General features: G+C 37.2%; 1 protein-coding gene across 1 annotated transcript; it reads left to right on the plus strand.

Moving 5' to 3' along the window:
- The first annotated feature begins 7,083 nt into the window (after positions 1–7,083).
- dpysl3 (dihydropyrimidinase like 3) lies at positions 7,084–26,556 on the plus strand. Its single transcript, XM_052537460.1, has 14 exons — positions 7,084–7,241; positions 10,158–10,246; positions 11,190–11,374; positions 13,927–14,091; positions 14,970–15,031; positions 15,413–15,493; positions 15,925–15,993; positions 16,188–16,308; positions 19,153–19,309; positions 19,950–20,091; positions 21,123–21,293; positions 24,253–24,432; positions 24,888–25,044; positions 25,555–26,556. The coding sequence occupies exons 1-14, from the start codon at positions 7,203–7,205 to the stop codon at positions 25,638–25,640; spliced, it is 1,704 nt and encodes a 567-aa protein (XP_052393420.1). The 5' UTR covers positions 7,084–7,202; the 3' UTR covers positions 25,641–26,556.
- The last annotated feature ends 724 nt before the right edge of the window (positions 26,557–27,280 follow it).

Below are 27,280 nucleotides of genomic sequence, written 5' to 3' on the forward strand. Positions count from 1 at the left end.
CTTGTGGCAAGGATTGACACTGTGCCAGTTTTTTTCCATTTGGAGATAATGGTTCTCACTCTGGTTCTTTGCAGTCCAAGAGCCTTTGAAATAGCTTTGTAACCTTTTCCAGTCTGAGGTATTTCAGTTGTCTTCTTCAGCATAATTTGGGGACTTTCTTAGATCCTTGGCACTGGTGGTTTATCTGATAAGACCTTTTAACCAACTTGCTGGTGAAGTTTTTTTTTAAAAATTGAAGCTGTGATCAGGCCTGAGTGCATCTAGTCCAGCTGAACCCCATTACAAATGCAAATTCATATATTTGTGAATTTAGTAACATGGGCAAATTATGTTTTACATTTGCCCAGTTAAGTACACTAGTGAGGTAAATATGTGCAATGCCTAGATCACAACTTCACCACTGGATGGCACTATATACTGTACGTTTTCAATTTCATTATGACTTCTACCACGGTTCCTCAAATCTTGCCCTGGAGAGCCAATCTGCTGCAGAGTTTAGCTACAACCTTATATTGCAGTATTCATAAGACACCACCCATTAAAGACTCTGAAGAGTTCAGTTTAGTTTGGCCTGTTAAAGCACAAGAAGCATTACAACCATGAGGAGTATTTGATGCAAACTCTCTGTAACCAGAGAAAGCCAGTGCAACCGACACCTGTTGTACTCCTACACTAATGCAATATTAACAGCTTTGAGCTTCCTCTAACAAGAGTAACTTCAGCCGCCTCCACTAAGATACCAGTGAGTCTAAAGGATCTGTGGAATAAGCAATGGCTGGAATATTATGGGTTAGGGTTAAAACTGCAGGTGAATGTCATCTGACACAGAAATACAAACCAGAGCCACCCTGTGATAAGCCAATCATTTCATTAAGGCTATTCATAAGTATATTCAAACGTAATCTGCTGAGCACACAACTCTCCAAACGGATGCAGCTGCTCGGAAATCATCCATAGCTTATTTATTAGTCAAAATTGATTATAAACCAGCAGAAGGGTTGATCTGTCCTGGGTGGAAAAAAGTCTGAAATGCTTTCTGGACTCCATCAGCTCTTATGGGGGGTTAACGGTTAGGTTACAGCAAAGCATTTATTGCAAAAGATTAAAGTGACACCATTAATTATCTTTAAAGGTCATTGAAGAATCTGCCTGCCCATTCCTTAAGAACTCATATTTTTTCATGCTTTCTTAAATGTTGATTGTGATGATACAACAACAACAAACCTCATTTTAGCCATGGATGAATGGATAGTTTGATGCATAACATTGATAAATGATTTATGAAGCAGATAAAGCTTGTGTAGGGACTGGATCCTATAGCCTCGTGAGAAGATCCCTCATGCATTTTTAAGTCTCAAATGGCTAACAGTTTCCCAGTTGCAGTGTGCAGTAGGAAACATAGTATTTTGTTGAAAGCCTTATTTGTAACACAGCGAGTCTTAGAGTATGAAACTCTAAACACAAATGCAGTTTATTAAAACAATATAATAACAATTTCCTGAAAAATGACTTGCCCCCATGCCAGTCAAGATGTAGTTGACTGGTTTCCTCATCAGATTTGGAGAAATGTAGCATTGCATCAGTGTCTCCTCAATGGATGCTCTGCAGTGAATGGGTGCCGTCAGAATGAGAGTCCAAACAGCTGATAAAATCATCACAATAATCCACAGCTTCCAAGTGAGAATATATATTCCTTGGATAACCCAATAAATCACACACAGAATTCTGCAAACAACGGCAACACTTTAACTTTGGGACCAATTCTCCCTATTTACTAGTTGCTTATTAGCATGCATATTACTAGCATATTCTTTGTTTAGTATTTATAAAGCACATATTAATGATTTATTATGCATGAGCATATTTAGATCTCTTAATCTTAAACTTAACAACTACTAACTATTAATAAGCAGCAAATTAGTTGTTTATTGAGACAAAAGTTGAAGCTAATAGTCAGTCAATAGTAAGATTTGGACTTTAAATTAAAGTGTGACCAAAGAACAAAGTAAACTTACTTTGGAATCTATAATTTTAGGAATATGAATAAAAGCAGTTTTATTTCTTTGAAAGTCAAAACTTTTGGTCATAAATGTAGCAGTGAGGTAAAAGGTTAAGGGGAAACAGCTTACTCTTTTAATGCGCTGAAACGTGCTGCTAATGATTTCAGATTTGCTGATTCACTGGTGCTACTGAATGGTTCTCCACTGTGGTCTGTGTTTTGACACTGCTATGTCTCTGCCTCTGGCTCTGGCTAGACTGATGTGTCATGTTCAGTACAGTCTCTTACATCAGCACACGGTCTGACATGACCTCCACCAGGACACCTCTACTAAACAACTCTTTCCAGCACAGCAAAAAGTCTGTGACTTCTCTTATAAAACGGCATTTTTCAGTCTGAACTCTAAAAATAGTTAAATCTAAAACTTTTGTTTAATGGCATACAAGTTGAAGATTAGATGATAGGTTGTCAATTCATTAAATAATAAGCTGTTTCCTCACAAAAGATGTTTATTCAGCATACTGAAGCCTCTCCTTCATCGACTGCCTTTGGACTCCTTCCCTTCCCTTTGCTTTACCCTTTTTTTTTTTGCTAAAGTTTGCAGGTTTTTGGATCCACTGACTGTGATATACTTGCAACAGTGAATTGCACTCACTTAGCTCCTCCAAAGTTGCAAAAACACACAAAACTACATACGGTTGCCTTACAGTTAGTTAATAAAAATACAACTGTTCATTGTTAGCTCATGTTAGCTCAATATTAACAGATGCAACTTTTGATTTTAATAATGCATTAGTGAAATTAATAACAAAACATAATAAATGCTTTAGCAGTATAATGCATTGTTAGTTCATTCTAACTGATGGGTCCTCACCTGTCATCAGCAGACAGAGTCTTGTCATTGTGCTGACTGTAGCAATAGCTGCATCATCAGTGACGCAGGGTTTCTGCTCTGAACAGCACAGCGCCTGATTTTTAAAGCTACAGCACCGGAACCGATGTATGTGTGAATGTATATATATATAATTGAAATATTTTAAACCATCAACACGAGATAAAATTTAAAACAATATCTTTATATAAAAGCCATGAATCTGGGATATTGAATTTATTATTTAAAGTTTGAAAAATCTGTTTTAAAAAATCCATATAATATAAAGTCCATATAATAGAATAGATTTGGGACATTCAATGTAACGATTAAATTTGATTAAACACAATAAATAAATAATAATAAATCAGATGAAATAAAACTGTAGATTAAGATTTCGATACATTTCCAATATTTCTTAATGTAGAATACCACGGGTTATTTTAAGTAGGCCTAATGCATTAATTTATTTATATCCAGCAAAAATAAAAACAAACAAACAAAAAAATAAAAATAAAAAAAATTCTCACACGTCATAATAAAATGGATTACATAATGCGACCATTGTGCTGATTCAAACATAAATTTGAAAACGTATAAATTAATCTTTGAATGTAACCCAATTTACGATCTGATTAAAAAAAAAAATCCTTAGGGTTCATGTTTATAATCCAGTAAATGTTATTAGAAAGTGACGCTGCTGTTACCTGTGACTCTGAGTGTATTGAGCTCCAGGTGTGTGTCAGCGAGGCGCGTGCTCCAGAGCGGCTCTCAGTCGGTCTCAGGTCATGGCGGAGCGCGGACGCGGGGACGCGCAGAGACGCGGGGATCCGCTGCCGCGACAGAGACACGGAGGGTTGTTCTCGAACGTAGAAGGAGCCTATGAGAGCAAGTCCATCGATTTCGACGCTCTTACCGTCGGTCAGCGGAGCTCCAGGAGCCCAAGAGCCACAAACAGAGAAGATCTGAAGCCTTCCAAACACCACACGAACTCTCCACCTGCGCACTGTCAACGAGAACACACGAACGCGCTTGAGAAGAAACATCCACAACACCGCGAGAAGGTATCTATCTATCTATCTATCTATCTATCTATCTATCTATCTATCTATCTATCTATCTATCTATCTATCTATCTATCTATCTATCTATCTATCTATCTATCTTTGATGAATAAAAAAGTTACATTTCATCTATTAAAAATATTTTACTTTTGTCTTTACTGTCACTTTTTAAAATCAATTTTACATATCATTGCTGAATAAAAGTATTAATTTCTTAGTACTCAATGTTGACCCCGAACTTTTGAACGGTAGTCTATATGTGCCACATTGTGATACATCATATAAAATAAATAAAAACATGTAATATCCTAATTTCAGGTTGTTTTAAAAGATTAGATCTTTTATTTTCTGGTGGTTACACATCTCATTTACTGTAAAAGAATAAAGTTTGAGTGTATATTTCAAAGTGGCATCAAAACAGACCTTATCTAATAATTTAATTTTGCCTCAACAAAGTAGGGATTCATTATAATGCTTAATTATGTGTGCTAAATTAGGCTATTGGTTTATATTCCTACATCTGCAGTGCATAACAATTTAACTAAGTGTGTAAGGTTGCATTTCTTTACAATGTAAATATACAGTCTTCTATATATATTTGGGGTTTCATATAATATTTCAGGTATATGCATGGATAGTCTTATATGGACAGTACTTGTGTAATCGACGGCACAGACAGAGTCTCAATGGGTCGCCATCTAGTGGACAGGAGTTATTACTGACTTACAGTTTTTTAAAAGATTTGAGTTTTGGCAGTGCTTGTGTGAAACAGTGACCCGAGGCTGATTTCGGCTAATGGGTTGGAGCAGATCTTAGAGAGAGAGAGAAAGATTGTTATCCAGCCCAGTTTTGATGTGAAGAACCAGCAGAAGAGTTACTGTAGATGAGCTGATCCTGACCTGGGTAACAAAGCATGTCCAAATCCAGATCATTCTGATCCACATGAACCACTGGCACAGTCCTGTATTAATGACACTTTATTATTGCTTCATCAGAAGAAACAATTATGCTTAACATAGTGTGCATATAAATTACTGATCCACATCATAAACTGTGTCTGATGTGAGAAGTCATGCAGCTGATGAGGAATGGGACAAATGCAGCAGAAATTTGTGTGTGTGTGTGTGTGTGTGTGTGGGCATGTTTTTGTGACATATCAGGACACAACTCTGTATAATGACATGGGTATGACACAGGTATTACAAGGAGAGGGTTCTTATGAGGACATAACCCATGTCCCCATTTTTCAAAACACTTATAAATCATACAGAATGAGTTTTTTTGAGAAAGTAAAAATGCACAAAGTTTCCTGTGAGGGTTAGGGTTAGGTGTAGGGTTGGTGAAGGGCCATAGAATATACAGTTTCTACAGTATAAAAACAAAGTGTGTGTTTGTGTGTATGTTTTTGTGTGTGTGTAAGTGTGTATGCATGTGTTTGTCTCTGTGTGTATGTTTGTGTGAGTGCACGTGTGTGTTTGTGTGCGTGTTTGTGTTTGTGTGAGTGCATGTGTGTGTTTGTGTGCGTGTTTGTGTGAGTCCACGTGTGTGTGTGTGTGTGTGTGTGTGTTTGTGTGTATGTTTGTGTGTGTGTAAGTGTGTGTGCATGTGTTTGTCTCTGTGTGTATGTTTGTGTGAGTGCACGTGTGAGTGTGTGTGTGTGTGTGTGTTTGTGAGTGCGGGTGTGTGTGTGTGTGTGTGTGTGTGTGTGTGTGTGTGTAGAGGGGGGTGGGCTCTGCTTGGACAAAGAGACACATGGCAGGGTGGAGCTCAGCAGCTGTTCTCCTGAACACACTCCTCTTCTGTTCATCATCACTGTGACGCTCCCGTCTAGTCCTTGATTATGAAAGTCTCTGCACACTGGTAAACACACCTTCCCTCCAGATAAACGAGACAGCATTCTCTCTCTGTGAACACAGTCCAGACGCTGGGACTACAGTCAGTCTTAAAGACAGCCAAGACAGCACTGAACTAGTCTTTCTAGAGTCTGTAGGATTGTCTGAGACTTCTTTTAAAAGCTTCCTTTGTGAAAAAGATGTGTGTTTAATTGCATTGAATGTGCACTTGTAGTTCACTTCAAACCTTCAAAAGTATATTTAAAGAACTGTATATGCAGATAACATAATGATATTAATGAAATAAACGTTTCTTAAGACACTTAAAAATTGCACTTTGTAATACTGTCAAAATAAAAGATTTACTTCAATTGACATTTTAAATGATTTTTTTCATAATCTTTCGTTGTGTTTTGAAAGATGTACACTTGATGTGTTGACTAACATATTAAAGCACATTTAAACTTCAACCATAATTCACTTTAATGTTTTGGAATTATGAATGTACTTAAGTCCTACTTATGTCTGAACTGTTTCTTAAATCATAATACATTTTAATTTAATTTAATTTAATCTTTATTGATTTAAGTGTCATAAAACATTACATATAATTCACACTACACAATGGCTATTCTTTTAAAGTGTAGGCCTATTATTTACATTATAAATGGTCCTGGTCTTTTTAAAAAGCATTTATTATGTTCCATTATCTTTATTTTCAGTAATCATTTGACATTAATTGAATTTGTTTCCATTGGGTGAGGGAAAGCATGTAAACTAAACTAAACTATGCAACTATTTATATATCTGTTTATTAACGCCAGCGTTTACAAGCTATCCGATTCACCAACAAATGATTCTTTTGAGTCGGTTCTTTGAAATGAAACCGGTTCGTTGTTCTCAAAGTAATAAAGTTGGAGTTTGGGGGTAACCGGGTGAAGAAAATGGTGTAAATTATTATTATTACTTGCCTATTACTGTTATGGGTACGAAGAATGCAATTACTGCAAAATGAATCCCATTCTCATGATAATCAGTGAGCTTTTGTTATTTTTTAGCCTAATGTGGCTACTATATCGGTATTAAAGATATGTAATACGTTAAAATTAATTCAGATTAATCAAAAATATAATGTTATAAACGTTTATTAAAACATGACATTTGAAAAGCTCTTCGTAAATATATATATATAAAAAAAATGAATCATTTTTTAACCGGTTCAGTTACAAGAACTGTTCGAGCGAACCGATTCGGTTAAACGAGTCGGGCTTTCTAACTCAGAATTTAGCGCCGCCTGGTGGTTCAAAAGCCACGCGACACCGAGCAGGACATGGAGGGAGGAGCCCAGCACAGCAGACAATCAAATTCAGTGTGCGCAATCATTAACATCAGCAAAAGAACAGAATAAAGACATCTACATCAACCGAGAACAAACCATGTCTTACCAAGGCAAAAAGAACATCCCCAAAATCACTGTAAGTTCATGCATGTATATTCATATTTGAATGCGTATTGTGGGTTTGATCTGGACGTTTGTAACAAAAGCTGTAGCAAGATTACATGTCATGTACAAATATTAGGAATCGGGATTGTGTTTAAAATTGTATTTTGTTAGGAATCATATTCAAAAATAATGATGCCGCAGAATGACCCCGTGGTGGAGTTTTTATTGTTAGATTATTATAACATCGAGTCTGATCTGTACTGCAGCAAGAAAATCACGCCCATAACTGAACCTACTACACACTTCTTACAGATAGCACCAAACACAAACCCGGTTTTCAACTGATATTTGTAAAGATTGAGTGCGCGTGCATGGGTCCAGGAAAGATTTTGGCAATCCTTTGCAGTGCAGGATGAGGGTTTTTATGGTGATGTTCTTTGTCTCAGAGATCCTCGTGGTGCTGATGCTGTTAGACTGCGCAGTCCATGTCGCACGAGCCTTTCTCGTTAGAGACCATCATTTGCTCTTTAACATTATCAAGCTGAAAAGATGTCTCCAAGGTGGAGAACGTGCATTGGACGTGCATATTTAAATTAAACCTGAGTCTTATTAAAGAGCGGTTCTCTGAGAGGAGAGGAGAGGAGAGGAGAGGTGTGGTCTTGTCTTTCTGTGACTGAGGCTGCTGTCAGATGCTCTGGACATCAGGACTGTTGTTCAGCAGTGACCTACCCAAAAGAGCCATCTATCTCTGCACATTAGCATCAGGCCTGGGAGCTGTCTGAATCTCGAGGAACAGACGAGCTTTAGGGCGCTCCCCGGCCCTGTCTGTAAGAACCATCCCAAATCTGTGAGGATCCCAGATAGTTTCAAAGCAGATTTGCACCTTGTATATTTCAAACATTCACCGGTAATTTAGTTTGCTTTTTCCCCATGTCAGATTTATGGTAAAAACCCTTACTGTTAAGCTTGTGAAATAATTTTCTATTTACAATGTGTGTGTGTGTGTGTGTGTGTGTGTGTGTGTGTTTCAGCCTTGAAACACTGATCACAGGCATCTCAAACCAGAACATTGGCTCTTTTAAAACAATACGTCTGATATCACAAAAATGACTTTTATCAGAGGAAAAGTAATATTGTACTGTGTATATGTAATTTATTGCATGCAAAGTTAGTAAGTGGCTGTACTGTCAAATCAGTGCAATTTATTGCAATGTGATGCCATTCACTGTAAGTGCATTACTAAAAAGGCTGCTGAACAAGCAAAAATTGATTGGTGCTTCTGCTGACGCCATCAGTGCTAGATGACACATCAATATATTTGGTGCTACTGATTACTATGGTAGGCTGTATTACTTTAGTAGTTGAATGCAGTGTAAAAGAAAACCTTGATTTTGTCGTTATACCAAAAAATATTTCTAATATTCCTGATGTGGCACTCCAATGGAAACGCATGGATCTAGTTCCAATTTTCAATGCAACTTCCAAAAGCAAAAACGTCATTTATTTTTGCATCACAAATCATTGTAGGCACAAAGTCACCTTTTAGTCAATTTTGCTGTTTTGAACTCAAAACATGCCATTTAGTCTTCATGATTTATACTGAACCAATGAGAGTTTACATGCAAGTGGTTGGGGGAATTAATCCAAAATAGTACAAACCACACTAGTATTTAATGAGATTTGTATTATATATTGATTTAAACGTCAGCCTTTTGTGTAAATGATAAGGAATCTGTCACTAAAAGCAGAAATAAGGCACAGTTCAGCCGTGCATAATAGAGTTGTGTAGAGTTCCATCACTGTTCTATCAGTCACTATCTCGGCCGGGGGACAGGGGGGATGTGTTGAAGTGTCAGAGGTTGGTCATTATGGAGATGGGTGAGCTCCAGTGTTTTGACTGCTGTGTGGGCAGAAAAGAGGAAACTCTCATGAGCCGATGGTAAATATTTTGGTGACCAGGCAACAAGACTGCAGCTCTGGAGGCATGCAGAGAGGTTTTCTTCAATCCCGCACATCGTGGCTAATGCTCCACGCTGTAATGTGCTCTGGCTCAGCTTTCTTTGGCCGTGTCTTTACACACTAAACAAATGACAGCACTGTTTGCATGCACGGCTCTGGCATTCGTCGAACTGTCTGTCCTTTACTGTTAATACACTTTCTACAGCTCCGTGCTTTGTCAGCATCCTGCTGGAATCCTTCAGTTTCTAGCTGTCGTCTTTCATCGCAAACATGCATTTAAAAACATATTCTGAATGAAATTATGAATCACGTTCTTTAGATTTAAGGTTACAGGGGCTCCAATCACCCATTTGCAGTCTGGACTTACATTTACATCTATGCATTTAGTAGAAGCTTTTATCCAAAGTGACTTACATTGCATTCAGGCTGTACATTTTATTTTTTACCATGATACATCCGGCTTTATATGAAGAGCTTCATCCATTGATTCAGTGGTTGATGAATGACCACAGATCCATACAAGCTCAGTCATTATTGCTTTAAAGTTGCTCTCAGGGTTCCTGCTCTATTGATTTTTATACAATGTGTTTTTGATTCTCCATGTTCATTGTGTTATATCTGATGTTTATGACATTACATGTCCACTGGCACACTTCACTGACAGAGCTTCTTCTGTGGAAGGGATAATAAAATCTGCTGCTGATTATCTAGCTATTAATTTTCATGCTTCACCAGTTGTTGCAGCCTTAAATCTAATGAATTCAAGACTCCAACAACTCCATAAATTCTCAAAAATTAGTTTCTGAAGCAAATAGTTCTAGAAAAGCGATCTGTGTAGAGCTTGAGTTGACGTTGACAGCCGGATGCTCATGCAACTTCAATTAAAATCATTTACTGTTTTGCAATCTAAATATAAATGATAACGTGCAAAGATGGTGATTTTTACATTTGTTTTGCAGTATCCTGATTCTGACTTGTGTTTTCTCAGAGCGAGAGGCTCCTGATTAAAGGCGGTCGGATTGTGAACGATGACCAGTCCTTCTATGCAGACATCTATATGGAGGATGGAGTCATCAAGTAAGCTGTGTTCAGATACAGTACACACACACCGGACCTAAACACAGCTCCCTGTGAACAACTGAAATCAAAGCCAAACCCATATGTAGCAACATTCTGGATTAAACTCACATCAGACTTTCAACAACCAATATTAATATTAATATTTTTTGAGAGCGGCTTACTCCTGCTAAGAACAAAACCGGCTTATATTTATATTTGTCTACATTTGGCATGATAAATAAATGCATTTTATGGCCAAAATAAATAAATTTATTGGCCAAAATAAATGCATTTTATGTAATGCATGTTTCATAAAAATAAAAAAAACCTTGTGAAATGCCATAACCCAGACATATGTGTTACACTGATTTTTTTTTGGAAATAAGTATTTTTACATATATAATTTTTAAATTAAGAACATCTCAATAAAATGAATGTTAACTATACAAAATTGTATTTATGTATATATACAGTATATATACTCACAAACACATATACGTATTGCATAGTCCTTTTTTATTTTATATATGTGTGTGTGTGTCTGTGTGTGTGTGTGTGTGTGTGTGTGTAGCATAGGTTTTCTTGCGATTACACCATTTGACATATCATTATATTGTCTTAACTAATCACTCCATGTAATAAAAAGGTCAAATTATTGATATTTTTTATATTCTGACCATTACTCATAAACATGAGGGTCTACAGACCAAAGATGTTGGTATTCATAATATTTAAAATATTATTCTCTTAATGATACTATTTGCGCAATTTTTTTTGTAGGGTTTAATTCGGACATTTCTTCTTTATGATCTAAGAACAGTTATCCCACCTTGACATTTGTAATTGGAAATAAGAAAAACAATTATAAACAAAATCTCACTTCGTGTCCGATCCGATAACATTTATATCATAGTGCAATTAAAAATGGTCTTTCTGAATACCATCGTCTGTCAACTTGAAGGCAAATTGGAGACAACCTGATAGTCCCAGGAGGGGTGAAGACCGTTGAGGCCGATGGGAAGATGGTGATTCCTGGAGGAATCGACATCCACACACACCTTCAGATGCCCTTCAGGGGCACGAGCACTGTGGATGACTTCTCTCAGGGCACCAAAGCTGCTCTCGCCGGAGGAACCACCATGATCGGTGAGATCTCATTTATCTGCTAACATTTTACTGTTAATTTACTCGCCCTGAGACCATCCCAGATATAGATGATGTCTCATAAAATGCAAGTCAATGGATACTGTCACATGAGAGTCAAAAAAGCATATCAGGCAGCATCCCTGATGATATATTGAGTTCTTATGAAGTGAAACAATCAGTCTGTGCAAGAAACTGAACATCATTTACAACATTATTACCTGGAATCCAGAGCCATTTTCTGTGAACTGGTTTGTTTGTTTCAATGAACTAGTTTATGCAATTATGAACGTATACACCATTATAATATTAAAGCACCCAACAGTAATGATGTGAAATGTGGATGTTTTCCGTGTCTAATGCATATAGAGTTCATGCAAACTAGTTTTCATCAGCTCAGATTTTTAAACTATGAGAAATCATGAAAAAGCTGTAGAACACTGGGAAAAAATGGTAATATGTGACAACACTTAAGTGTCTTAAGTCAAAATTGTAGTTTTTTCTTTTATGTCAAAAATCATTAGGACATTAAGATCTTGTTCCATAAAGATATTTAGTAAATTTCCTACTGGAGATATATCAACTTCATTTTTGATTAGTAATATGCATTGCTAAGAGCTTAATTTGAACAACTTTAAAGATGATTTTCTCAATATTTATGTTTTAATTTTGCTCCCTCCCTCCAAACAAACCACACATCAATGGAGAGATGATTTATTCAGCTTTCAGATGATGCATAAATCTCAATTTCGAAAAAAAATTACCCTTATGACTGGTTTTGTGGTCACATATATGAATGTACTCACTGGCAACAATATTATTTAATATTGCTGAATGAACCTAAATATCCTAATTTATATCACCAAAACTACTTTATACGGATCAAATCAGGTAGAAATGTCTCTTTAGCATAACAGTTGCTGGTTATCTCCTTTTGCAGTGAAATGCTATATGCTTCACAGACGGGAAAGTGTGTGTGTGTGTGTGTGTGTGTGTGTGTGTTAATGAAAAGGGATAAACACTGACATCAACAGTAGGCTTCCGGCAGCCACACACAGCTCCAGTATTCGGCCCACGGTAAAATTCTAGTTGTGTGGAAAGACAGCAGGCCTTTCTGAGCACCGCAGGCTACAGATCGTGAAGAAAAAGTGTCAACAGCTGGTATGAAAGAGTGGCCTGTTGTACAGTTAACGCAGTGTTAGCACTGATTCATTTCAGAGTAATAAAACAGCTGCATAAATCCCTTTGTTCCCAGAGGAAGCGTGTGGTAGATCAGACATGGAGATAAGATGGAGACAAAGAAGAAGCAGTGAAACTCTGAGAGGCTCCTCACTGAATCTCTGTAGATTGGTTTACTCTAGATAAGAGAAACAATGCTGAGAAGAAGCTATCGTCTGATCGGATGTTCCTGCACTTATGGGCCGAAAATATTTGCGCTAGTAATTCAGTCTGAAAAAAAAAGTTTAATAAAATCAAGTTCCACCGACTCAATCATCAATAAATGTTAATATTAAATGTAATATTGCATATTAAAGTGTTGTTTACAGCGGTAACCTAAAAAAAAAAAAGCTGGTCCCTGCTGTTCCACAAGCGCCACCTGCAGTCAGAGAGTGGATCTGCGTCTCATTCAGAGCTTCTGCTTTATTTCGTTCAAATATGTTTAATGTAGTATAGTTTCACAAAACTGAAGTAAGAGCATTCTGCTTAAGCTTCAAGTTTTACAATCTAATTTAAATCCAGAACTGCTCGTGTCGCATTCTTTGTTTGGATCGTGATTAAAATCCAGTGGTTGCCTCTGATTTTGAATGGAAAGAGCACAGACAAAGCCTTACTTTATTAAATAAAGATAATTATTTTATTTGTATTTTTTTATTTGAATCTGAATTAAATTTATTTATTAGGTTTAACCCCTTGAGATGTCATATCTAGTTTTCAAGGGGTGCCAAAATACAACAGAACACAATCGCAACATAATAACAAAACAAAACGCAAATGAACAATAAATCCATAAACAACACTAAACCCAAACGAAAAGAATAAAGGCACCACAAAATTGAAATAACTAGTGGCAAATACACAACGAAACCTAATACAAAATACACCGATCAATGAATTCAATTACAAAATAAAAAAAGAAAGTATATATATATATATAACAAAGTAAAATATAAAAACATATTCGACTTGTGATTTATTTTAAAATTCCAAATTTATTTTGTTATGTGACATATTTCGATTTCACTAAGAAATGTGCAGTATTTCTCATTTATAATTAGTTTTAATTAATCTTTTTTAATCATAATTAATTAATTGAATCTTATTCTGTTTAAAAAAACGTGATGATATCGTATCGTGAATCAGTATCGTGAATCAGTATCGTGTATCGAATCTCATCGTGAGCCGAGTGAATAGTTGATATGCATGACCAGAATTACTTGTTCCTATAAAAGAAACCCTCCCAGATAATCCATCTGACTTTAGAGCTCCACTAGTGCACATTTCAGTAAGTGTGTGGTCTTAAGAGTGTGACCCCTCGGTCTGTGTGTGTCCTGCAGTGGATCATGTGATCCCGGAGCCGGGCTCTAGTCTGCTGGAGGCGTTCGAGCGCTGGAGGGAGTGGGCCGATGAGAAAGCCTGCTGTGATTACTCTCTGCATGTGGACATCACCCACTGGAACGACAGCGTCAGACAAGAGGCCCTGAGTCTCATTAAAGAGAAAGGTGGGAGGCAATTACACTTTCTAATTGCTTACAATTTCTGAAACTATGGCTCCTTTTCTTTCAACTCTACAGACAAAACCACAACATATGCACACTGCATCTCTTGCAAAGCAATGCAAAAAACACTTCTTACAGAACAATTTTAAGTCTTATAAAAATTATGTTTTTGCACAGTAACACTTAAATGATTAGTCATATACACACACCAAGATACACACAGATATAACAAATGTAAAACATAACTATCTTGTGTTTTTGTTCGTTCAGTGTGCATTTGAGTTTCACTCACAGATACATGCATGCACAGAAATACAGTGTACTGTATATACAGTGTGTGTGTGTGTGTGTGTGTGTACAGCTATTAAACTGAACTGAGTCAGCACTGAACTGGCTTGAGCTGCTTTTTTTACAGCAGGTTTTTACATTTTTCACTGCTTTGAAACGATCTGTATTGTATAAAGCGTTATAGAAATAAAGTGTGTATTCAGTATATATTTACAAATGACCATGCATGGGTTTGCAAGGGTTTGTTTATTTTTACATTTCTAGGTCACGATTAGGTATATTTACGCTAAAAAGAAATGCAAGGGGGTAAAAATTATTTATTTATTCCTCAAAACATTGAGTTTTAATTCCAGTAGAGTTAAAAAAAATTGATTCAGCATTTTGAAAAAAAAAAAAAACCTTCTGAAGATATAAAGATAAGCAGTATGATATCCCAGATACTGAACTTATTTTTGGTCGTTTGAGCTATTTCTGAAAACGATGCAGAAACATACTACTTTATTACAGCCGAACCAACAAATGGTATTTTCACCTTTCAATCGACTGATAAAACAGAGTTTATGTTTGCTGATTTATTCTTTCTGTCCTTGTAGGAGTGAACTCTTTCCAGGTCTATATGGCTTTTAAAGACCTCTATCAACTGAGCAACAGTGAGGTAACTTCAAATTATAGTTTTATTTATTTATTGTTCAAACAGAACAGTATTGTGGATATACACATTCTTTCGTCTCTTAAAAATGACATTTGTTGGGTTTTTTGTTCACACATATGTGTTTAGAAATGTCCCCTCTTGGCATTTTATGAAATATTGTAAATAGTATTTATATATTGGTGCATATAAAAGTACTACATGTACCAATATATAAATGTTATTCTTCTATTACCTAATTTAATGAAAAATGCCTCGTTTCTTTTAAAACACGATTAGACTAGATTTCCACCATTCAGTTTACTTGATCTCATTGGAACAGTATTTTCTTTCTTAAAACCTCACTGTTTAATATCTAATATGCTTTTTCTGTGTATGCTTTAACAGATTTATGAGATCTTCACCTTCCTCGGAGAGCATGGAGGAATTGCACAGGTCCATGCAGAAAATGGAGAAATAATTGCTGAGGTTTGTGCACTTTATGAAAAAAAAAAAAAACAGCTCCACATCTACAGTTTCCAGATTTGCAGCCTTTTCCTGGATCTTCATAATGAAAGGACAAACATTTGGGCTTACAGTACTGATGCATTGTGCCTACTTTGGATTTGACATCTTTTGTAACAGTTGCTCGAGTGAAATGCATGCTGTTTGGAAACCAGACGTTACTCAATCATAAAATAATGTGAAATAACAGTTAAGCTCATCTAAAGAGCAATGTTATTCAGAAACCTAGTTTTCCTCAGTGTAACTAGATGAGACAGTTTCCATTTTTGGATGAACAGTACAGTTCCTTGAATGACAGCACCAGAGGAGTTTGTTTAGTTCATGCACCATACAGTATATGTTGAAAAAAGCATGAATAATTCAGGAGTGACAGAACAGAGCTGTGTGTTGTTCAGGAGCAGGCTCGTATGCTGGAGATGGGCATCACAGGACCAGAGGGACATGTTCTCAGCCGTCCAGAGGAGGTCAGTGACCACAAAAACAGCTGGATGATGTCCTGTTAGTGGTTAGACGTCACTGCAGTCCCTGATCCTTTGCAGACATGATCCTTTATCTGGTTTTATTGCGGTCAGCCAAGAAAATAGGGGAGGGTAGCTAGATTTGTCATGCATTTTAGCTGTGTGTAAATCTGTGTGTGTGTGTGTGTGTGTGTGTGTAGCTGGAGGCTGAAGCAGTGTTTCGAGCGGTCACTATTGCCAGTCAAACCAACTGTCCTCTCTATGTGACCCGCGTGATGAGCAAGAGTGCTGCGGACATCATCTCACAGGCCAGGAAAAAAGGTACTCGTCAACACAATCAGTTGGGCAATTCATACATTTTTAAAAAGATAGATAGATAGATAGATAGATATATAGATAGATAGATAGATAAATATATGTATTTATTTATTAAAATGTTTAATTTAAAATTTTTAATTTACATTTTTAATTTACATTTTTAATTTTTAATTTACATTTTTAATTTTTAACTTACATTTTTAATTTACATTTTTAATTTTTAAATTTTTTAATTTTTATTAATTAATTTAATTTTTAATTTAATTTAATTTAATTTAATTTAATTTAATTTAATTTAATTTAATTTTATTTTATTTTATTTTATTTTCAATAATGGAAAGAATCTATTCTGATTTTATTAGTCAGTACCAATACCAGAGACATTCCTCAGTTCTCTGAACCAATTTCAGTAATTACAAGTAAATAATAAATTAAAACATAAATTAACACATAAGTAAAGCATGAATATGAAGACGTTAAAAATTGTTCTATTATGTGAAGATTTTTTTTTTAAATATCTAATTAATCTAATAATGTGACCTGTATTGCATATTGCGCAGATCTGTTTTGACACTCAAACATCTCAGATTCAACTCACATTTGAATATAGTCACACGTCTCAAAACTACTTAGCAGCATGAAATAACACTTTTATTCAAATGATGGAAAACCGAGCAAAGACAACCAACGAAGCAGTTCATTTTAGCTGAGTGAAGTCTGTCTGTACGCCGCTTTGAATCTCTTAATAATCATGTTTATACTTTATTTGTTATAGTGCGATTTACTTCTGACTGGAAAGCCTCTGATTGGCCATTGCGCTCACATGCTCTAGTTTGAAAGCTGCTGCTGATAGACGCTTATTATGTTTTGAAAAAGAATAATCAATTTGTAATATTAAGCACATTTCACATATAATCGTTCGTGTGAATGCACACAATGTTCTGGAGAAGTTTCCGAGTGAGCTGAAGGTGCAGGACATGATGAAATGTCAGAGAAACGAAGAAATCCCAGCAGTGTTGGCAGCATAACGTTTGAGCTTTCACAGATGTGGATGAGTTTTGAGTTAAAATAAACCTCTGTAGAGTTACACTCATCTTTGACGTGTATATTCATGACAGTAATGACCTTCAGTTGGATACATCTGTGTGACATGTGTTTAAATAACAGTTTAATTATTGTAAATTATAGTATTATTAAATTAGTATTACTAAATAGTAATTTCATTGTATATTAGCTGTCTGTACATTATTTGCTCTCTGTGAAATGTTTGTTTTATATGCCTTGGCTGGTCTGTTGTAAAGGATCCACAGTCCATCATTGTAATAGCTCTAGCTGTTTAGTTGCTGTAAATCATTCAGACGCAGCGCTCTCACTGTGGGAGGTTCATACAGGGACCCAACCAGAATCAACACATATAACATGAGCTTTTTCACATTTCATTTTTTGTCTTAACATGTGGCACAGTTTAAGAGAAGTGTCAAGTATCAGGAGTACAGAAGCCAGCTTATAAACAATATTTAATTATGGTCTTACAAATGAAAATACATAAAACTGTAAAAGTTAAGGCTGTAAGTGTATACATTTTTAAAAAAAGCTGAATTATTTGCATGGAATGCCAGTTAAAGGGTTAGTTCACCCAAAAAGTTAATAACTCTCCCTCATGTCATTCCAAACCCGTAAGACCTCCGTCCATCTTTGGAACAGACTTTAAGATATTTTAGATTTACCATATCTTCCGGACTATAAGTCACACTTTTTTCATAGTTTGGCTGGTCCTGCGACATTAGTCCGGTGCGACTTATTTATCAAAATTAATTTGACATGAACCGAGAGAAATAAACCAAGAGAAATGAACCAAGAGAAAACATTACCGTCTCCAGCCGCCAGAGGGCGCTCTATGCTGCTCACTGCTCCTGTAGTCTACACTGAAGACATAGAGCGCCCTCTCACGGCTGGAGACGGTAATGTTTCCTCTTGGTTCTTGGTTCTAAATGAATGCAACTTATAGTCCAGTGCGACTTATATATGTTTTTTTTCCTCATCATGACATATTTTTGGACTGATGCGATTTATACTCAGGTGCGACTTATAGTCTGAAAAATACGGTAGTCTGAGAGCTCTCAGTCCCTCCATTGAAGCTGTGTGTACGGTCTACTGTCCATGTCCAGAAAGGTAAGAAAAACATCATGTGACATCAGAGGGTCCGTTAGAATTTTTTGAAGCATCGAAAATACATTTTGGTCCCAAAATAGCAAAAACGACGACTTTATGCAGCATTGTCTTCTCTTCCGTGTGGGTTGTGAGCGCGTTCACGATGCAGCAGCAGAAAAACTGGGTGAATGGACAAATCTCTCAGATTGCACTAAAAAAATAACTTCATTTGTGTTCAGAAGATGAATGAAAGTCTTATGTTTCTGGAACGTCGTGAGTGAGTGATGACAAAATTCCCATTTTTGGGTGAACTAATTATTTAATAATTTCGGCATCAACACTTTTATGTCTCTGAAATGGTTGCGAGCGTTCCCAAAAGTGCTGTAAAATGTCTTACAGTCTCTAGTATGCTATTCATCACTGTTGTGGTGCGTTAAATTGGGTGCTTAATCACTGTCTTTAAATGGGACACAACCCGGAGTCATTCTAGACTGTGCCTCTTTATTCTTTCTGACTGTCCTGAACGGAGACTAAAGGCTTGTGTCGGTGGAGATTTATAAGGTAGTGCTGTGGGGTTTCATCCTCTCAATGCTTGTAATGAGTCTTATGTGCATTTACTTGCTGTAACAAGCATCATTGTTAACATTTAACATACATAAGGTTGAGGGATTTGATCAAAGCCCCGGTTATTTCTAGGTAACGTGGTGTTTGGTGAGCCGATCACTGCCAGTTTGGGGACCGATGGGACTCATTATTGGAGCAAGAACTGGGCAAAGGCGGCGTCTTTTGTGACCTCACCACCCCTCAGTCCTGACCCAACCACTCCAGACTATCTGAGCACCCTGTTGGCCAGGTAAACACAAGCATATCCCAAAATATATGACGTCATTTTACAATACAGTTCTGTGTGTTAGTCCTTTTCTGGTGGGACTTTAAACTGAAAACCATTGGCTAAAAAAAAATCATTGATTGAAAATATGAAAAACAATACAGTTGATATTTGAAGTTTACTGTAAAATATTTCACTGATGAACTCGCCATCCAAACAAGGATTTTCCCTGCTAATGGCCAGAGATGATGGTATACGTAAACAAAATGATTAGTCATTGAATAATTCAACAATTTGTTAAAATATGCTGGGGTCTTCATAAACGTGCATACACACAGATTTAGATTTTAACTTAGAGTGTGTGTGTGCTCTACAAAGTGATTTTATTTTGGATTATAAACAGTCTTTGACATGGAAAAGTGTTTATGGCAAAGTCATGGTCAGAGTACTGCAGATATCTGGAAATCAAAGCAATTCTTGCCCCTAACCATTCTCAAATGAAGGAATTGGGCATTGACTGGTGCTCCGTTATATGTTAATGGCATTAATTAGGGGCCGTCTACAAGGCAGAGATCTAAAGAAACGGTCGTTATGTTTCTGTTTTTATGCAACATTTTATAAATGAGTTCCCCACACATCATCTAAGACTGTCTGTGTGTTTCAGTGGTGATCTGTCGGTGGTGGGCAGCGCTCACTGCACGTTCTCTGTGGCTCAGAAGGCTATAGGGAAAGACGACTTCACTCAGATTCCTGAAGGAGTCAACGGAGTAGAGGAGAGGATGTCCGTCATCTGGGATAAGGCTGTGGTAAGGATCAAATCTAGCTGAAAATGGATCTGTGATTGCACATCAATTACGAGTTGATTCTACTTCACATCCTCAGATACAGAAAAGACAAAATACCTCAATTTGAAAGCTCATTTGAATTGAATTCGAATTGAATTGAGTGAAAGTTTATCATTTGCTTGTGTTTTTAAGTCCTGTCAGTTTAACAGGGCACAAGAGATAGAGAGCGCGCGAGAGAGAGAGATAGAGAGAGAGTGTGCGCGAGAGAGAGCGAGAGAGAGAGAGCACGCACAGGAGAGAGAGAGAGAGATAGAGAGCGCGCGAGAGATAGAGAGAGAGAGAGTGCGCAAGAGAGAGCGAGAGAGAGAGAGCACGCACAGGAGAGAGAGAGAGAGAGAGAGAGTGCGCAAGAGAGAGCGAGAGAGAGAGAGCACGCACAGGAGAGAGAGAGAGAGAGATAGAGAGCGCGCGAGAGAGAGAGAGAGAGAGAGTGCGCAAGAGAGAGCGAGAGAGAGAGAGCACGCACAGGAGAGACAGAGAGAGAGAGAGCGCAAGAGAGAGGGAGAGCGAGAGAGAGAGCACGCATGGGAGAGAGAGAAAGAGAGAGTGAGAGCACACGTGAGAGAGAGCGAGAGCGTGCAAGAGACAGAGAGAGAGAGCGAGAGCGCGCAAGAGAGAGAGAGCGAGATCGCGCAAGAGAGAGAGAGAGAGAGAGAGAGTGAGAGAGAGAGAGAGAGAGAGAGCGAGCAAGCGAGCCCTGGCCGCACTTTCACCGTCTTCAAACAACACGAGCGCTTTCTTGCTCTCTCTCCCTCATGCATATTAATCAACTGACATGATGGTGTCGATGTTTAAATAATTTAAAATGAGAATGTTAGTGTGCTCATCCCATTTTTTTTGTAAGAAAAAATTTGATTAGATTTCATATCGCAATATATATCGCAGAAAAAAAAATATCCCAATGTAATTTTTTCCTAATATCGTGCAGCCCTACTTCAAAATTAAACAAACACTGTGTTTGATTCTCAGTTGTCTGTTTTTCCTTTGCTCAGGTCACTGGTAAAATGGATGAGAATATGTTTGTGGCTGTGACAAGCACCAATGCTGCCAAGATCCTCAACCTTTATCCACGCAAGGGTCGGATAGCCGTGGGGTCCGACAGCGATCTGGTTATCTGGGACACAGACGCCATCCGGACAGTCACTGCTAAAACACATCATTCTGTAGGTGCTCTTTAAATAAATGCAGAGAACGCTTTACACACCCATAGTTCAGAGGAACATCTAAACATAGAGAGGAAACTGAACTGGCTGACATTCCAGTTCCTCTGAGCAGAATTAGATGCTTCTAACTAATCAAACTGTTAATACAGGTACCCTTCGTAAATAAAACCACTGGATAGAAACAGGCCACAAAACCAGATCTGAACGATAAGACCACTTGGGTTTCTTTATTAAGTTTAGCAGAGATTTATTATTGTAGGAATGTATTGAGAAGAGTTGCAAGCATAATTGTTAATGAACCAACCAACAACTTACAGGTTTGTGCAACAAACATAACTTCTATCTCAGTTAATGCAGCTTTTTTTGCTATTACTTTTCTAATCGATTACATATTACAGTTTCACTAATCAATTAGTGGATTTCATGAGGAGTACTTATTATGGAAATAATAGAATATACTTAAGTGCAAACGTAATGTAATGTTTCCAGAGACTTAACGGCATGTTATTTACAATTAATTGAAAATTTACTGTAGTTTACATTTGTATTGAATGCAGTTAGTTAATGAGTGCTTTTTGATCCACTTAGGATGTATGCACATCTATATAAGTGATTTCATAATTCTGTCATCCTTACTTCTTGTCTTTGTCTTTTGCAAACAGTTGTTAAAGCCAATAACTCAACTGCAATGTGCTAAATTATGCTAGCATCATGCTAAAACAAGATAGCAATGTGTTAAATAATGCTAATGACATGGTTAAAAAGCTAGCAATGTTAAATCATGCTAGCAAACATGCTAGCAGTGTGCTAAATCATGTTATCAACATGTTAAAACGCTAGCAAAGTGTTAAAATATGGTAAGAACATGCTAATTTGTGTAAACAATGTATTAGAAGATATCATTAACATTTTATTGACTTCAAATAAAATCTTTGACCACACTTTAGTCTAGGGACCAGTACTCACTATTAATTAACTAATTTGCTGGTTATTAATAGCTAGTAAGGTAGTTTTTAAGTTTACGTATGGGGTCTGATTAAGGGATCTAACACATGGTCATGCAGAATAAGGGGCCGTTCACACAGAAAACGTCTTTATATCTAAAAACACGAGACGCTGCGCTCAAGAATGATAAAAAAAAAGTGCCGCACAGTTGCCCCGCCTCCGGGGTCTTCTGATTGGTCCACTCTTTTAGAACTGACATTGATGAGAGGCACTGCGTGTAAAGGTTGAAATTCTTCAAATACTTGACACGGCATCTTAAAAACACGGCACTCATGTGCAAGACGGAGTAAAAGATGCGAGACGTGAACACAATGGTCATTCACGTTCACCAAGCGTTTACATAGAAAAACAATAGAAAAGTAGCACATTGGAATGGAAGAACGCATTCTGTGTGAACGGCCCCATGGCATTAACATGTGCTTTATAAGTACTAATTAACCAAAACCAGCCAATATGCTAGTAATATTCATTCTAACAAGCAAATAGTTAATATTGAGAATTGGTCCCTAAACTAAAGTGTTACTTAATCTTCAAACTTAAAGTTTTCAAGGTTATTTCAAACTTGTCAAGCCAACGTCAAAGTTTGTTAACCGACTTTACTCATCTTGTTACCATTGCAATGAATCTACAATTTGGACAATGACAGTTTTTTTGTGTCACGGTCCAATTGAAGTTCTGGAGAACCTGCAGTGAGCAGTTTATGACCAAGCCATGAAAGGGTCCAGACTCTTTTTCCTCTTCCAAACATAAGCATAAGAGCATTAAACTACTGATTGAAGAGACGATTTTAGATTCAGGTGAGATGGGAATTTCCAGAGCAGATACTACAAGGGCTAAATATGTGTGGATCATTTGAAAACCATTGGGGGAAAGATTCAGCAGAACTCAGGCGCTGCCAAAATGACATCACATTTTCATTTCCTTTTCGGCCCCTTCTCTAGAGACCATTACACATCCAAACAGCTCTGCCTGCCATGGCTTTCAACTGTGGATAACATGGCTGGTGTTTATTGATTGTTTATTCTGTGGCTCTGTATCCTTGGTTCCCATGCTCTGTGAAGTCACCTAAAACACGACTAGCTCACCTGCCAGAGAGCCTTGTGTTTGCCAGCGTTCTTGACAGACTTTGCGTGTGTGTCATTTCCTGTTCATGCACACAAAGGATGGACGAGCGCCAAATGCAGAGACTGTGGATCATAGCCAGACATCACAACATTTACGAAATCTACTAGAGAAGTGGAAAGTAGGGCAGTATTAAACTGGTCAGAGAGAGGGGTAACGAAAGACAGGAGGCCAAGACGAGGAAATAGAGAAGGATGTTTTCATCATTCCTCTATCCAGCTTGTGATCTCCATTAGTGTGGAACAACTTGATGTTTCTCTTTGCAGAAGCTCAAACTTAAAACGGCTGTTTGTGTCAAGAGTTTATGTTGGAAAGCACAGCAGCTCGATGTCATGTTGGACGATTGGATGAAAAAAAGATATTGCTGTTTCCATGAAAACATGAAACTGAAAAGCAAATCAGCATATTATTCTGATTTCTGAAGATCATGTGACTGAAGACTGGAGGAACGATGCTGAAAATACAGCGTTGCGTCACAGGAATAAATAATATTTCAATATATATATTTACATAGAACACAGTTATTTTAGATTGTACTAATATTTCACAATTTTACCATTTATTAGTTTTGTTTTAATAAATGCAGTTTAGTTAATTGGATAAAAAGCCAATGTGCAAATTGCAGGCTATAAAAATAAATCACTGTAGGCAATGCTATGCATTATATGCACAAAATGGATTGAAATATAAATATTAAATCATAAAAAACAGCCATAGTACCTGTCCCCAAAAATATGGTAGTGCTATAGTAAGGACCAAGAAAAAAGCAAAAAAAAGCATTGCACTGCAGTGATCATTTTTGGTTCATGTGTTGCGTGTTGTTGTGTTCTAGGCAGCGGAGTATAATGTGTTCGAGGGCATGGAGCTGAGAGGTGCACCTCTGCTGGTCATCTGTCAGGGGAAGATTGTTCTGGAGGATGGGAACCTGCACGCGACCGCTGGCACTGGACGCTTCATTCCCTGCTCCCCGTTTCCGGACTTCGCTTACAAGCGCATCAATGCCAGGAAACAGGTACAGCACAGACCCCATGACCCTGGACACATGCGTGACAGTAGTTCATTTGTTTTTACAGTACATTCAAGGCAGCACTGTACTGGAATTGTTTTATCCCCCCCCCCCTCACAGTTTTTGCAGTTAATCATAATTTTTCTAGAAAAGTCACATTTAGTTGTTTTTGTGTCGAGTCAGTTTTTTCCATTTTTGTCCACTGTTTGTATTAATTCAGCAAATCTCCAAAATATCTTGCTTACATTGTACACAAAGTGATGATAGCGCAACACGATTGACCTTTCTCAACCATCTGGAAACAATTTCCAAGCCGAATTTACAATTTATGCGAGCACACAGTTCCCAAAAACAACCCACACGAGGATAAACGCAAACACCCAAACTTCCCTTTCTCAGTCTTTCTCTGTAAACGGTAACCTGTATCAAACTGAAGCGCTGTGTTTGGCTCTCTCCTAAAGCTGGCCATTCTGAAGGCGGTCCCCCGAGGCATGTACGACGGCCCCGTCTCTGAATTCTCACCCATGTCGAGGGGCGGCACGCCATCTGCCTCCACCCGTAACTCACCCACCAAAGCCCCTGTGAGGAACCTCCATCAGTCTGGCTTCACACTGTCAGGTGAGTGACCATGGAGCTACAGTAGCAATGCCAGGATCATGGGCTTGATTCTCAGGGAATGCATGAAATCTTGAACGCAATCTCATTCGCTTTGGGTTAAAAGCTAAATGCATGAATGAAATACAACAGATGCAGAACCAAGCATAAAGAGTTCATGACTTTTCACCTGATCACTTGACTACTTCTATGACGTATTTCCTGTATTTGATCCAAGTGTTCAAGTGAGCATGGGACACACTAATAAATATGCAACTCTTATCAGTACTCTATTTTGATTTTCAATACTTTGCATTTTAAATCAAAGTCCAGTAGTCCCTAAAACAGTGGACACAATTTCATTTTGCAGTCCTGAGTGATAAAAAGCAGTTGCAAACTCATTTACACCAATGCATAGAATAGCACTTCACCCCCTTTTTAAGTACACATTCTTGCGTTTGTCTTTTTGTCTGAAAAAGGTTTTGGTACGCGCTTTATTGAACACTGTTTTTACATCTCTGTGTTTCTCCGTAGGTCCTGAGGAAGCCCCCGTCAGACCGGCTGGGAGACGCACCTTTATGCCCCCCGGGGGCCGCTCCAATATCACCTCCCTCAGTTAAACAGAAAGAGCATGCAAGCGAGAGGCCAGGATCAAATCAGAAGTGTAGAAGTAAGGTGATTAGTCAGGAAAAGAAAGAAAAGAAGCGTAAACACTGAACTCATGCCTTACCCTCCATGATTTCCTCCTGCTGAGCGACTGAAGACCAGAAGCCCACCTCTGAGAGAGCAAAGCTTTTAGTGTAGCGTTACCTTCATTTGTGTGTTTAGAGAAACTGAATTAGAAGACATTAGAATTACCGTAAAACAATGTTTGCGTTTGGTAGAGGAAGGACTACTGTGGTGTGTTTCATAGAGCTTCGTCTGTACTCCCTCATAAGCTTTATTTGCGTGCATCAACTGTGATTATGCTAGTTAATGTCACTTTGGAAATGAAGTTGAAGTGCATTTTTTTTTAAGTATAATAAAGCTGAATGTTAAGGAAATACATGCAATGATACACAAGTTACATACATTCACATACTGTACCGTCTCGCTGGAGCTGCAGATACACACAAAACTAAATGAATAGCTGAACTTCAGTCAATTTCCTGCAAAAACGAATGATGAAAACTAAACAAAGTCTGCAGAAGAAAGATATTCACCTTTTGCATTTTAGTTCAAGCTTAAATTATCGAAAAAGAAATGATTAAGACGTTCTACAATGTCTTTTTTCTTAAATAACACAAACTATTGGAAGAAGTTTTTGATATCTGAATCTTTCATCTGACTTTGGTTGGAAAGCTCTCAGTTACTGGAAAGAGACAACATACTAATAACAGTGGTGTAAAGAGATTTACCGGTCGAGCTTGTTTATTATATTTATGTAGGTTTGATTATATTTCCTTTCTTTTTTTAAACGTCCAAGTAAAAAAAAGCAGGTGAAAATGAACGTGTGATGTGCAAAATGTGTTCCTCAATAAACAAGTTACAACTGACTGACTGTGAATGATTTGCTCTGTGTATTTATCAGCTCACGATACAGGGAAATCAGAAATACTAATACATACACAGACATGAAACGCAGCTCTCAAACCCCACAAATAAACCAGGAAGTCACATGTCGCATTTGTACGATAATACAGGATTTAGAAAACTAATTCTAATGGTTCTGTTATACTTAAATTCTACTGTAATATTAGCTGTATATTCCATAACAACAACAATACAAATAATATATAAAGCAGGTGATATTAAATTGAAATTGTTTAAATTTAGTTTAACTTGATATTATATATATATATATATATGTGTGTGTGTGTGTGTGTGTCAAATTCTAAATTGGATGATAATTAGAAAAAATAATATTTCTGGGTGGACTGTTTGTAATATTTAATATATACCCGACCACTAGGTGGCGATATTGATTCATTGTTGTGTTAGTTCCACTAAACTTTAAAAGAGACCTACACTGTAAGACAAAGGTATGAGAAATATACTGGTAAATGTCTGCCAGGATGTCATCATTCAAGTTCATGGGCATTTTATTTAGCCCTACAACACAATGCAATGTGTAATCTAAAACAAAATAAATCATAATAATAATAAAACCTCATATTAACACAGTTTATAAGGCCCTATTTCATACAGAAGAAAATGAACTGTATTTATGTTTATATTATAAATGAGCCAGCGTGGTGTGAATATACCACGGTTTTATATA

This window comes from Carassius gibelio, chromosome A21, assembly GCF_023724105.1.
Source record: "Carassius gibelio isolate Cgi1373 ecotype wild population from Czech Republic chromosome A21, carGib1.2-hapl.c, whole genome shotgun sequence".
NCBI classification, from domain to species: Eukaryota; Metazoa; Chordata; class Actinopteri; order Cypriniformes; family Cyprinidae; genus Carassius; species Carassius gibelio.

Coding starts and splice junctions, on each gene's coding strand:
- dpysl3 (XM_052537460.1), top strand. CDS start 7,203: ATGTCTTACCAAGGCAAAAAGAACATCCCCAAAATCACT. Junction 7,242..10,157: donor AGAACATCCCCAAAATCACT/GTAAGTTCATGC, acceptor GTGTTTTCTCAG/AGCGAGAGGCTCCTGATTAA. Junction 10,247..11,189: donor ATGGAGGATGGAGTCATCAA/GTAAGCTGTGTT, acceptor GTCAACTTGAAG/GCAAATTGGAGACAACCTGA.